Here is a 13,070-nt window from a genome sequence, read left to right on the forward strand (position 1 = left end):
AGGGGGAGTGGCAGGCAGAGGGAGAGGAAGAAGGAGGCTCTCCACAGAGCAGGAAGCCCGATATGGGGCTTGATTCCAGGACCCTGGGGATCATGACCTGAGCTGAGGCAGATACTTAACTGACTTAGCCACCCAGGTGTCCCTGCAGCTTAAAGTGATCTTAAGACATCACAAAGGCTAACTCATTCTGCCTATCAATAACAGAAGGTTAAAAAAGCCTTTAAAAGTCCAAATATTGGGGCGCCTGGGTGGCTCAGTGGGGTAAAGCCTCTGCCTTCGGCTCAGGTCATGATCCCAGGGTCCTGGGATCGAGCCCCGCATCGGGCTCTCTGCTCAGCAGTAAGCCTGCTTCCTCCTCTCTCTCTGCTGGCTTGTGATCTCTGTCTATCAAATAAATAAATAAAATCTTTAAAAAAATAAAAATAAAAACAAAAGCCCAAATATTTATGTCTTCAGTCCACGGGAGGTGCTAAAAATGCAAACTTCTATCTACTGGAAAGTAAAGATGAGAAGGATATCAACAAGAAAATCAGACAACACTATCTCTTGGAAGGTTTTCTTATTTTGAGGTAAATTTCCAACACATAAAACAGATATTTGAACATAAGGAAAAATACATTTCAAAGCCAAAAAAATTACTTCTGAGTTATTCATAATCTGTCTTCCCCTCTATATGGGCAAATATGAAGAGGTAACCAATCACTGTTAATAAATACAGGCTTACTATCCAAGACAATGAAATTGTAATTCAAATCTCTTATTTAAGCTACTGTCATCAGAAACACTCTAGAGGGCACTAGAAACAGTAATATCTGCTTTTATTAAACTCAGAACACCACCAACAACTTTTCTTTGATAATGAAAACCTTATTCAATGTATATGTACTAATATAGAATGCTGTTTTCCTCTTTTTAAAAAGGCACAAATGTTTTTAATAAATATTTTTACATTAAAAAACAATTACCTGTGAATCTGCCATGTACATTTGACCCTGTTTGAGAAGCATATCTTCTTTTCCTACATAAATCCAAATAAATGATATCTTAACTTAAATACCCATACCAAAGTAGGCTAAGAATTGATTTGGTGTTATTATCTCTCCTCTAGTAGTCAAACAAAGGCATGAGTTACAACATAAAATTATCCTTGTTCTAAAATATTCCCGTTTTTCATTATTATTTCTACATATATAAGGAAAGTACCCATATTCTTCTAAATAGATACTAAGTTGGTTTTTAGAAATATGTAAGACTGTTAGATTACATAAGCTATATGATTATTATAAAATGTATCTTATAATCAGTCAAAATAAAAATGGTGTTCTTTATATTTATAGGATAAATGAGCTTGAGGATAATTTAATATTTTCTGGGAAGGAAAAAAAATGGATTTTCTAGAGGAATTATTTAGAATTAGCAAATAATACATAAAAGTTAATATTAATTACACAGTCTTAAAATAACTAAGAAATAAGTGTTTATGTAACTTCTAATTTTTAGATGCCTCCCTGCATTGAAACTATATCCAAAGATTTCTCCAAATCAGAAGTTATGTTTCTTTTCATAAAAGACAAGCCCCAAATATCACAAAATAAATGTCTACTCATGAACAAGATAAGTTTGGTAACTCATATAAGATACAACTTAAAAATACAAGTGGCTAGGGAAAATCAGAGCCTCAGCATTACCGGATGTTATGCTAGAGGCTACAGTAGTATCATTACCTCTTCCTACTCCCGTATGTTGAGGTATAACACACAAGCAGTTGAAATTGAGTGGCAAGAATGTCATATACAGTTAGACAAAATGAATAGGTATAAACATTCTTCTTTGTTTTAACTGGGTGAATGGTAATGATAATCTATGCTTTTGTACTTACGGTTACTGAAATGACTTCCTGATCCTAAATGATCGGTCTGAAATCAGAAGCATAAATTTACGATGAATATTGCTTCATTTTGTTAAATTCTGTATCTATTTTAGCTCTTAAATGATCCAATTATTAAAGTCACATTTCAAGATTACTTGTTTCTCCTGAGTATGACTCTACTTGAAACCATAAAAAGACACAGCATTGATGACAATTCGAGAGACCAGTTGGGAATAAAATACTTCACTGAGCATTTTAATAAAAGCAGCCAAGCGGTTCAAGGAAAAACTTTTCTGCTCAAAACAAAAAACAAACAAACAAACAAAAAAAGTGAGCCCCAAATGAACTGAAACAACTTTCAATACACACTCTTCACTGCTTCTTTACCTCAAAAGGAAGAAAATGGCTTCCCTATCAAATGCAATCTGTATCAAAATACCAAAGCACTTGTCAAAGAACTAGAATAATAGTAAATTTTGAATGGAAACACAAAGACCCCAAATAGCCCAAGCAATCTTTAGAAAGAATAAAGCTGAAGGGATCACAACCCCAGATTTCAGGATATACTATGAAGCTATAGTAATCAAAATGGTACAGGGACGGCAGAAAAACAGACACATAGACAGAACAGAGAGCCCAGAAATAAGCCCAAGCTTATATAGTCAATTAATTTACGACGAAGGAGGCAAGAGTATATAAAGGAGAAAAGACAGTCTCTCTTTAACAAATCATGTTGGGAAAACGGGACAGCTAAATGCAAAAAAAAAAAAAAAAGAAAGAAAGAAAGAAAGAAAAAGAAACTGAACCATTTCTTACACCATACACAAAAATAAACTCAGAATGGATTAAAGACCTAAATATGACATGTGAAACCATAAAACTGGTAGAAAAAAATAGGCCATAACCTATTTGACATGGGCCATAGAAATAGTTTTCTAGATAGGTCTCTTCTGGCAAAGGAAACAAAAGCAAAAATAAATTGCTGGGACCACATCAAAACAAAAACCCTTTGCAGAGCAAAGAAAACCATATAAAGACCATCTAGAGAATGGAAGTTGATATCTATAAATCATATATCTGATAATGAATTAATATCCAAAATATAGGAAGAACTTATACACACTCCCCCAAAATAATCCAATTAAAAAGTGGGCAAAAGACCTGAATAGACATTTCTACAAAGAAGGCATACAGATGGCCATCACATGTAAAGACACTCTACATCACTAATCATCAGGGAAATACAATTGAAATAACAATGAGATATCACCTCATACCTGTCATAATGGCTAGTATCAGAAAGACAAGAAAAAACGAGTGTTGGCAAGAATGTGGAGAAAAAGGAACCCTGTGCACTACTGGTAGGAATGTAAATTTTCCGCAGCCACTGTGGAAAACAGCATGGAGGATCCTTGAAAAATTTAGAAATACCATATGATCCAGTAACTCCACTATTGGGTAATTTACCCAAAGAAAACAGAAACACTAATTCGAGAAAATATATAAGCCCCTGTGTTTACAGCAGCACTATTTACAACAGCCAAGATATGGGAGCAGCCCAAGTGCCCATCAAGAAAAGAGAGAATAAAAAAGATGTGGTGTGTGGCGCCTGGGTGGCTCAGTGGGTTAAGCCGCTGCCTTTGGCTCAGGTCATGATCTCAGGGTCCTGGGATCGAGTCCCACATCGGGCTCTCTGCTCAGCAGGGAGCCTGCTTCCCTCTCTCTCTCTCTCTCTCTGCTGCCTCTCCATCTACATGTGATCTCTCTCTGTCAAATAAATAAAATCTTTAAAAAAAAAAAAAAGATGTGGTGTACACACACATACACACAAAGAAATATTAGCTGTAAGAAATGATGAGATGTTGCCATTTGCTAAACATGGATGGACCTCAAGGTATTATGCTAAGTGAAATAAATCAGACAGAGAAAGACAAATACCGTGTGATTTCACTCCTATGTGAAATCCCAAAACAAAAAAGTGAACGAACAAACAAAAAGCAGAAGACGACCCATAAATACAGAGAACAATCTTACGGTTGCCAGAGGAGAGGAGGTAGGAGAACGGGTAAAACAGATGAAGAAGAGTGGAGATACAGGCTTCTAGGTATGGAACGAATCAATCATGGGGATAAAGGCTACAGTATAGGGAAGCAGTCAAGAGTATTGGAGTGGCATTGTATGGTGGTAGCTACACTTGTGGTGAGCATAGTATAATTATGCACGGAGTTGTCACATTACTATGTAGTACACTTGAAACTAATGCCCCATTGTGCGTCAGCGATTTTCAGTTTCTAAGAAAAGCTGGGCAGATGTAGTTCATGTTTGTGTATCTATGTGGATTAGTACTAAGAGCTGTATGTCAGACTCATAGAGGTGACCAAAATAAAAACGGTCCACAGTTCTGTGACTAAATTAATGCCACCCCAACTAATCCACAGCACACCAAAGGGTACGGAAAAATGTCTGCAAATTTAGTTAAGCTCTTTGTTCTATGTAATATTGAATACAAGAGCTTGCAATAGTTGCTAAATTGGCTTCTACATGTATGGGTCAGGGGAGGCCTACATCATACATAAGGAGTTCAAAAAACTTGGTTTGGGTTTATTACCTTTAGTAGATTACTCAAACAGGGACAGATGAGTTGTAACACAAAATCAGCTTCATTCTAAAGTACCCATATTAGCCTATATTTTCCCTATAAACATAAGGGAACTGCCTATATGCTATATATTACACATAAGGCAGTATTTCTGTTGGCAGCTTATGAGGAATTTTTAGCACGTTGAGATGATACGGGAGTGAGTACTCAATACTTATAAATAATGCATTTTTAGTTTTAATGGCCACTTTCATAAATATTGGGTCACATATAAAGTGCACCCTCCAATTTTCTTCTTGAAAGTAAAAAACTCATTTCTAGTATAAAAATTCATCAAAATGAATATGTATCGACTGGAGAAAATGTCCCCATTAGCAAATATGTAGAAAGTTATAAAACAATATTCCCACCTGTTGAATGTGTATGTATCACTAGCTATGCACAAAGGAAGTTGTCAAAGGAGATCAGTCAGGGGCTAAGAGTGCTGGCATTATAGGTGTGTTTATTTTCTGCTTTTAGTTTAACTACATTTTCTCGGCTTCCTAAAATAAATGTGTTGTTTTTATAAGAAAAAACGTGTTATTTTTCTACAATATATTATAACCTCATTCAAAGTTATAGACTTGGCTGAAAGTTTGTTGAAAGCTACAGAAAACAATTTTAGTCTTGGGGCACCTGGGTGGCTCAGTGGGTTAAAGCCTCTGCCTTCAGCTCAGGTCATGATCTCAGGGTCCTGGGATGGAGCCCTGCACCCAGCTCTCTGCTCCATGGGGAGCCTGCTTCCTCCTCTCTCTCTCTCTGCCTGCCTCTCTGCCTACTTGTGATCTGTCAAGTAAATAAATAAAATCTTCAAAAAAAATTTTTTATTCTTAAGATGTGAGAGCCCACTCTTAGCAGAAAAGTAATACATAAAAGTACCCAATTTCAAGTATCCCAACTTTGGCGGACACTTCAAAAATCCCATATGCATATCTGTATTTTCTCATTCAAGCTACTCTGAGCATAAAACTAGTCAGACTGCCTGCGTTCAAGTTCTGGTCCTGCCACTTCCTATTTATAGAGCACCACATGGGTAGACTGCTCTGGGCCTCAGTCTCTTCACTCACAAAGTGAAGATAACAGTAAGATACACCATACAGGATTGATGTGTTTATGAAATGCGTGTATAGTAAACAGGGCCGTTTCCTGGCAAATGGGCAAGGCTACGAAATGTTAGCTATTACTAGTTTCACTATTAACCTTAAAAACAAACATCTTCAGACATGAAAGACAGAAGCCACTCCACTAGTTCATTAGTTTATAAATGTGTATTTCTGAATAATCTTCAGAATTTAGTCATATCAGTGTGAACATGCATCAACGCAAAACTCACTCGCCTGCAGTAAAGTACATGAATGTTACATGTACATTGCAGTAAGTGTCCGCATATGTATACCCCATGTCATCACAACCCAGATGAAGACAGAGAACATTCCCAGTGCCCTCAGACACTTCTTCATGCCTCTCGTCGGTAACCCCTCACCAAAGGGTGGCCTCTACTCTGACCTCCATCACCACAGATCAGTTTTTTGTCTAATTCTGAATTTTTTTCACAGCTGCACACGTTTTTCATCTCCAAAGGAAAAAAACTGCTTCCATCACGTACTTTGGGGTTATACTCCCCAGTAAAGATAAAAGATTCACACTGTGGGCACCTGGGTGGCTCAGTGGGTTAAAGCCTCTGCCTTCAGCTCAGGTCATGATCCCAGGGTCCTGGATCGAGCCCCGCATCTGGCTTTCTGCTCAGCGGGGAGCCTGCTTCCCTTCCTCTCTCTCTGCCTGCCTCTCTGCCTACTTGTGATCTCTCTCTGTCAAATAAATAAATAAAATCTTTTAAAAAAAAAAAAAGATTCACACTGTATCAGCCACCTTTCAGTGGCGCCAATGATATGAAATATATATTATGGCCTTGCAAAACAAACCTCTGCAGGTAAAAATCAGTTGAGTGGTCACCATCGGTGCTGGGAGTGTGGGTTTTGACAGGAAGCAAGTGTCAGGAGGTTTCTAGGTACCAGGATGTTGTATTTCTTGATCATGGTGTGTCTGACTTATGAAAATTTTTCAACATATACACTTTAACATGTGTGCTTTATAATGTACACTGTATTTCAATAAAAACTTAAAAATACCATGACTTTGGAAAAACTAAGTCCTAACTTATCCAACCAAAGCTGAGCTTATGAACTGAATCACACTGACACACTACGCTCAACCTTAAGTGTCATAACTAATGAAAAGATACACAAAATTCTTTCTGAGATAATCCTAGAAATATACTATTCATTTATGAGGCTTTGTTCTTTTCACCATCATACACATTGCAAATTCAAAGGTACGAGTGTGAAGTTTTGTAAAGATAAAATGGACAAAGAGGAAAGCCAGGGAAGAGAAACAGGTATGGAATGCCAGACCCATGCAGGTCAGTTTCAGTGGTGTCCTTTAACCTTTGCAACAGCTCTGTGGGGAAAGGGACAATCATCCCCATTTTGCAAAAGCGGCAGCAAGCTCAGAGACTTTAAATAAACTGCCTGAGGTCATACAATAAAGAAGAAAGCGATCTTTCAAATTCAAGTCTGGCTCCAAGCTCCTTCCACTGCCCATTATATGTTATATGAAAGAATTTATTTAAGCTTTCTATACCTCAAAATATTTAAATCTATTTTTCAGAGTCTCAATAGTTCTTAGGCTTTCTTCATGTTGCTTTTCTTTAGCCACCAAAAGGGACTTCAGCTTTTCTTTCTGAAATGGAAAGGAATAAATACAGAGCAAAATCACTTGCAACTAGGTTAAAAATATGTTTCAGAAAATGTGAATTAGAATAACTTTGATTTTTTAGGATTTTTAACTATTAGCAGAGTCGAAAGTTTCTACAAATATACAATAAAATATAAAATATATAAAAACACTATGAAAAATTCACATTTCTGCATGTTTCAAATCTTATTATTTTCAGACATTTTATTTACAATGTTTAGAATTTTATATCTTTTTGTTAGAAGTTTCAGAGAAAATGAGGCATTCAGAGGCAATAACAACAAAATGCTTAAGATGACCTATGTTACTATCCCTAAAAACGTATTTTTATAGTCACATGTAGGTTTCTTTTTTTCCTTTAAGCAATAACCAGAAATCGAATCCTCACCCCCATCTCAACACGGGACTCAAAACTCTACTGCAATGTCATCTTCAATTGACATAGCATTTTATAGCTTTAAAGTAAAATTTATCAGCCTACCTCACTTTCCAGATCGTCAGCAACCATTACTTCCTAAATTTAAAAAGAAGAAATGTATTTTCATTATGCAAAGATTAATTTTGAAAGGCATGAGCTCAGCGAGTATCTTTGTAAAAGACCAGCACATATCTTTAAGATTGGGAACAAAGAGGTGAGGAGAAAATGTCTCTGAATGACCAGCTCTGTGGTCTGAGCCATCACTCATTCTTCTCACTGACCAGGTTAAGAAGCACTTCGATTCTTCTGAGAACCCATCCATTATCAACTCCTCTCTCTCCAATCCCAAGGCCCCCAACCATAGGTCAGCGCTTTGCTATTACCATACACCGCCAGTAATCTCTGTTCCTACATGTGACACTCCAAATTTCATGTGAAGATCCCAGGGAGACAGAACTTTTCTGAAGGACAATGACCTCATTGTACCTCCTTTTGCATCTAGCACCATGACCTGATGTGGCAGGCGATCATTAATGATTTGTTTTCAATGATGATTATTGGTGGTAAAACATTTTTTTCATTTTTTTTATATTATGTAGATTATTTACCTCATTCAGCTGTAGTTGTAAACCATTGACTTTATCCAGTAATATTCTCTGTTCTTGCTGAATTTTTCTCAACCTATCTTTCAAATCTTCATTTTCAATCTCCAGATCCTTAAACAGTAAAGATAACAGGTGCCAGAACAGCCTTAAAAGAGCAATTCTTATGGAAGAAATTTTCAAAAGCAGTTCACTATCATGGTCAGATATATACCTATATACCTATATAAAACCTATATATACCTTAAGTCCAAAGACACAATATATTGTGGCTTAAATAGTTAATGGCTTAAAATTGATAGATCAGAAATAATATACAGGCATACTCATTTTATTGCACTCTGCTTTCCTACACTTCGCAAATACTATGTTTTTTCACCAATTGAAGGTCTGTGGCAACCCTGCATTGAGCTAGCCTATCAGCATCATTTCTCTACCAGCTTTCACTTACTTTGTATCTCTGTCATATTTTGGTACCTCTCAAAATTTCTGAAACTTTTTTACTATTCTGTTTATTATGGTGACCTGTGATCAGTGACCCTTGCTGACACTACAGTAACTTTCTTAGGGGCACCATGAACTGCGCCCATGAAAGACGGCAAACTTAACCAGTAAATAACCAGCAGTGTGACTGCTCAGAGAAAATGAGGCATTCAGAGGCAATAACAACAAAATGCTTAAGATGACCTATGTTACTATCCCTAAAAACGTACCCACTGGCCATTCCCCTATCTCTCTCCCTCTCCTCAGGCCCCCATTCCCTGTGACACATGGCATTGAAATTAGACCAACTAACAATTCTACAATAGCTTCTATGTGTTCAAGAGAAAGGAAGAGTCACTCGTCTCTCACCTTAAATCAAAAGCTAAAAATGATTAAGCTTAGTCAGGAAGGCATGTCTCGAACTAAAAAAAGCCAAAAGCTAGGCCTCTTTTACCAGTCAGTCAAGTTCTGAATGCAAAGGAAAAGTTCTTGAAGGAAACTCAAAGTGCTACCCCAGCAATCACATGAATGATGAGAAAGCAAAACCAACTGATGGCCAAAACAGAGAAAGTTTTAGGTGTCTGGATAGAAGATCAAACCAGCCACGACATGCCCTTAAGCCAAAGCCTCATCCAGAACAAGGCCCTAACTCTCTTCTATGAATTCTGTGAAGGCTGCTAACCCAATATCCACCTTGCAGCCCATGGATCAAGGAGTAATTTCAACTTTTAAGGCTTACTATTTAAGAAATACATTTTGTATGGCTGCCTTGAAGGAGATTCTTCTGATGGATCTGAGCAAAGGAAACTGAAAACCTTCTGGAAAGGATTCACCATTCTAGGTGCCACTAAGAACATTTATTGATTCATGGGAAGAGGTCAAAATACTAACATTAACGAGAGTTGGAAGGAAGTGTTCTCCAACCCTCATGGAGGACTTTGAGGGGCTCCAGGCTTCAGCGGTGGAAGTAACTGCAGATGTGGTGGAGATAGCAAGAAAACTGGAATTAGAGAAGTGGAGCCTGTAAGAGACTCTTAATGTCACAAAACAAACTGAGGGTGGCCGGGGGGAGGGGGATAGGAAGAGGATGGTGGGGGTATGGACATTTGGGAAAGTATGTGCTATGATGAGTGCTGTGAAGTGTGGAAACCTGGCGATTCACAGACCTGTACCGCTGGGGCTAATAATACATCGTATGTTTATTAAAAAAAAACTTAAAAAATTATTAAAAAAAAAAAAAAAGGAAGTGGAGCCTGCAGATGGAACTGAACTGCTAGCTACTCCATGATACAACGAATGATTGAGGAGCTGCTTTTTACAGACGAGCAAAGACAGTGGTTTCTTGAAATGGAATCTATTTCTGGTGAAGACACTATTAGATTATTGAAATGGTGACAAAGGATTTAGAATATGACATAAAGTTAGTTGATAGGGCAGCAGCAGGGTTTGAGAGGATTGGCTGCAGTTTTGAAAGGAGTTCTACTTTGGGGAAAATGCTACCAAGAAAACTTTTGTTAAAGGAAGAGTTCATCGCTGTGGCAAAACTCCTTGCTATCTTACTCTAAGAAACTGCCACAGACTTCCCAACCTTCAACAACTCACCACCCTCATCAGTCAGCAACCATCAACATCAAGGCAAGACGCCTGCCCAGTAAAAAGATGACAACTCACTGAAAACTCCCATAACGGCTAGCACTTCTTAGCAATAAAGTATTTTTATTTAATTTTTTTCTCTTTTAAAAAATATTTATTTAGGTAATCTATACACCCAACGTAGGGCTTGAACTCACAACCCCGAGATCAACAGTCACATGCTCTTCTGACTGAGCCAGACAGGCACCCTAGCAATAAAGTATTTTTAATTTAAGGTATACACAGTGGGGTTCGTTCGTTCGTTCTTTCTTTCTTTCTTTCTTCCTTTTCTTTCCTTCTTTCTTTTCTTTCTATTCTTTCTTTTCTCTTTCTTTCTTTCTTTCTTTTTTTTTAAGATATAATGCTATTACACACTTAACAGACTACAGTATAGGGGCACCTGGGTGGCTCAGTCAGTCAAACGTCTGCCTTCAGCTCAGATCATGAATCCCAGGGCCCTGGGCTACAGCCTCATATTGGGCTCCCTGCTCAGCAGGGAGTCTGTGCCTCCCTCTGCCTCTCCCCCTGGCTGGTGTTCTATCTCTCTCTCTCTCTCTCCCTCTCAAGTAAATAAATAAAAATCTTAATAACAAAAACAACAAAAAGACTACAGTATAATGCAAATATAACTTTTATATGTACTGGGAAACCAAAAAATTCATTTGACTCACTTTACTGTATTTGCTTTGCTACAATACTCGCTTTATTGCAATGACCTGGAACTGAACTGCGCTATCTCCAAGGTGTGCCTGCAGAAGGTTATGGTCTTGTTATCTAATTAATATGAGTATATACAAGACAGCAAAGCACCATGATTCTAACAAAATAAATAAATTACCTGGAAATAGAAAATAGCAGAAGAATATGCCATTTTAACTTTTGCTTAACACCTCTCAAGTTTATGACTGGGTTCTAATGCTTTCGCTCCACTAATTATTTCCATGCTCTGATGAAGTCTTTAAGGCTCCAATTGAGAGTTCTTTTACAGTTATATAAACAATAAACTATAAAACCCCAAATAAAATGCTTTTGTCTTATCATATGGAAAACAGCTATACAACTTGTTTTTTGTTGTTGTTTTTGTTTTTTTTTACAACTTGTATTTTAATGTGTTTTAGTCATAAAATAAACCATTCAGTTATGGAATCTTCCTCCCACATAATCCACATAAGAATTATTTTCTGAACACTCTGATTAACATAGAACATTATATGGTTAAACAAAATGATTTTTCTTTATCAAAATAAAAAAAAGTTGTATTAAACTAAACACATTTATTTACATTAGTAACCATCATTTTTCATCCCAATACTTGTTTTCTAAAATGAATACAAATTTAGGATTTATGGCCCCAAACAGATTTAAATCAACAGAAAGTTATGTAAAGTTGTTTAATTATTTCCTTCCTAATACATATTAAAACAATCATTTCTGTAAGATAATATAACCCAAACATTCCTAACAAAAGTCAATTCTTTTGGAAGGGACTGGGCAAGAAAACAGAATCACAAAACATAGCAGGCTGCCCTTCCTTCCCCTGTTCATTTCCCCATTTCATGCTCCTCTTCCCACCCAACCCCACTACAAACAACACAGTAATTCTTTACAAAGAGGATACTAATTTTTTTTTTACCTGAATGTTTCGATGCTCCCTCTGGCTTGACTTCATATTTACTTCATCTAGTATGTATGGCAAATTTCGCTTTGGTGAAACATATAAGAGAACACGGGTTAGCAAGTATGAAAATACAGAAATACTTTTCCTCAGTAGGCAACATATCCAGTTAGGGATGTGCGGCTTATCCAACATGACATTTTACTGTATACAACACAAGGTGGCAGTGTTTGCACTTGGAACTCCAAGTGAAGCGCATCTTTGATTATAGGTTTTAAATAAATCAAGTATGATTTATTTAAAAATACGAAGACATAATCAAATTTAAAATCCCAACTGTTAAACATTTATTTTTACTAAAGTTCCCAAGATTTGGAAAGTAGAATTTATACTAAACACAAATCTAGAGTTGCACTATAAGACATCAGCAACCATCCCCAAAGGAAAAATCTAGTACTTAAAAAGGACGGGGAATTACAGTAATGTTGAAAAGAGATACGGAAATTATTTATTTCTTTAACCACTGATAAAATATCAAAGTATGTGGTCAGGAAGACAGACAATCCTCTAAATGACTTGGTTCAATCCTCTAAACGACTTGTTTTGTACACTTACTGCTTTGAAACCTTATTCCAGCCTGAAGATTTGCTTTAATAAAACCATAACACAATCAATAAGCAAGAGAGTATTTAACTTTTTTTTGGCAAACTGACCTTTACTTCTACATAATAATTTAAAAACCTATGGTCTCTCTGAGAGCTTTAAAAAAAAAAAAAAAAACTACCACTTTACTTTTCCAAGAAAATTTTTTTTATGTTTTACATTATTTATTTAGTCTTGTTTTAACTGTTATTCTAATCAGTTTGGATTTAGAATTAGAAAGGAAAGGTCCTATTAGGAGGATATTCCATACCCACAACTTGGCCCAAACTACATTTCTAGCTTCATTCCTTCCAGCAAAGGACTGTTCTTTGTGTGGGATCTGATCCATTTTCTCATTCTATCTTCATCCCCATCTTCCCTCTAGAGGGTCTTTCATCATCGGGCAGATGTTTCCC

The 13,070-nt window shown here is 36.7% G+C and overlaps 1 protein-coding gene across 2 annotated transcripts in view; it reads right to left on the reverse strand.

The window, feature by feature from the left end:
- Positions 1–13,070, reverse strand: part of UACA (uveal autoantigen with coiled-coil domains and ankyrin repeats) — an 87,244-nt gene that overhangs the window by 10,107 nt on the left and 64,067 nt on the right. For both annotated transcript variants that reach the window (XM_004758323.3, XM_004758324.3), the window contains exons 10-15: positions 12,031–12,099; positions 8,289–8,396; positions 7,744–7,776; positions 7,149–7,247; positions 1,880–1,916; positions 966–1,018 (exon numbers count right to left, since the gene is read on the reverse strand). In XM_004758323.3, the coding sequence (XP_004758380.1) occupies positions 966–1,018; positions 1,880–1,916; positions 7,149–7,247; positions 7,744–7,776; positions 8,289–8,396; positions 12,031–12,099 (399 nt within the window). The remainder of the gene's footprint in view (positions 1–965; positions 1,019–1,879; positions 1,917–7,148; positions 7,248–7,743; positions 7,777–8,288; positions 8,397–12,030; positions 12,100–13,070) is intronic.

This window comes from Mustela putorius, unplaced genomic scaffold (genome assembly GCF_011764305.1).
Source record: "Mustela putorius furo isolate JIRA1106 unplaced genomic scaffold, ASM1176430v1.1 tig00537243_pilon_pilon_pilon, whole genome shotgun sequence".
Classification (NCBI taxonomy): domain Eukaryota; kingdom Metazoa; phylum Chordata; class Mammalia; order Carnivora; family Mustelidae; genus Mustela; species Mustela putorius.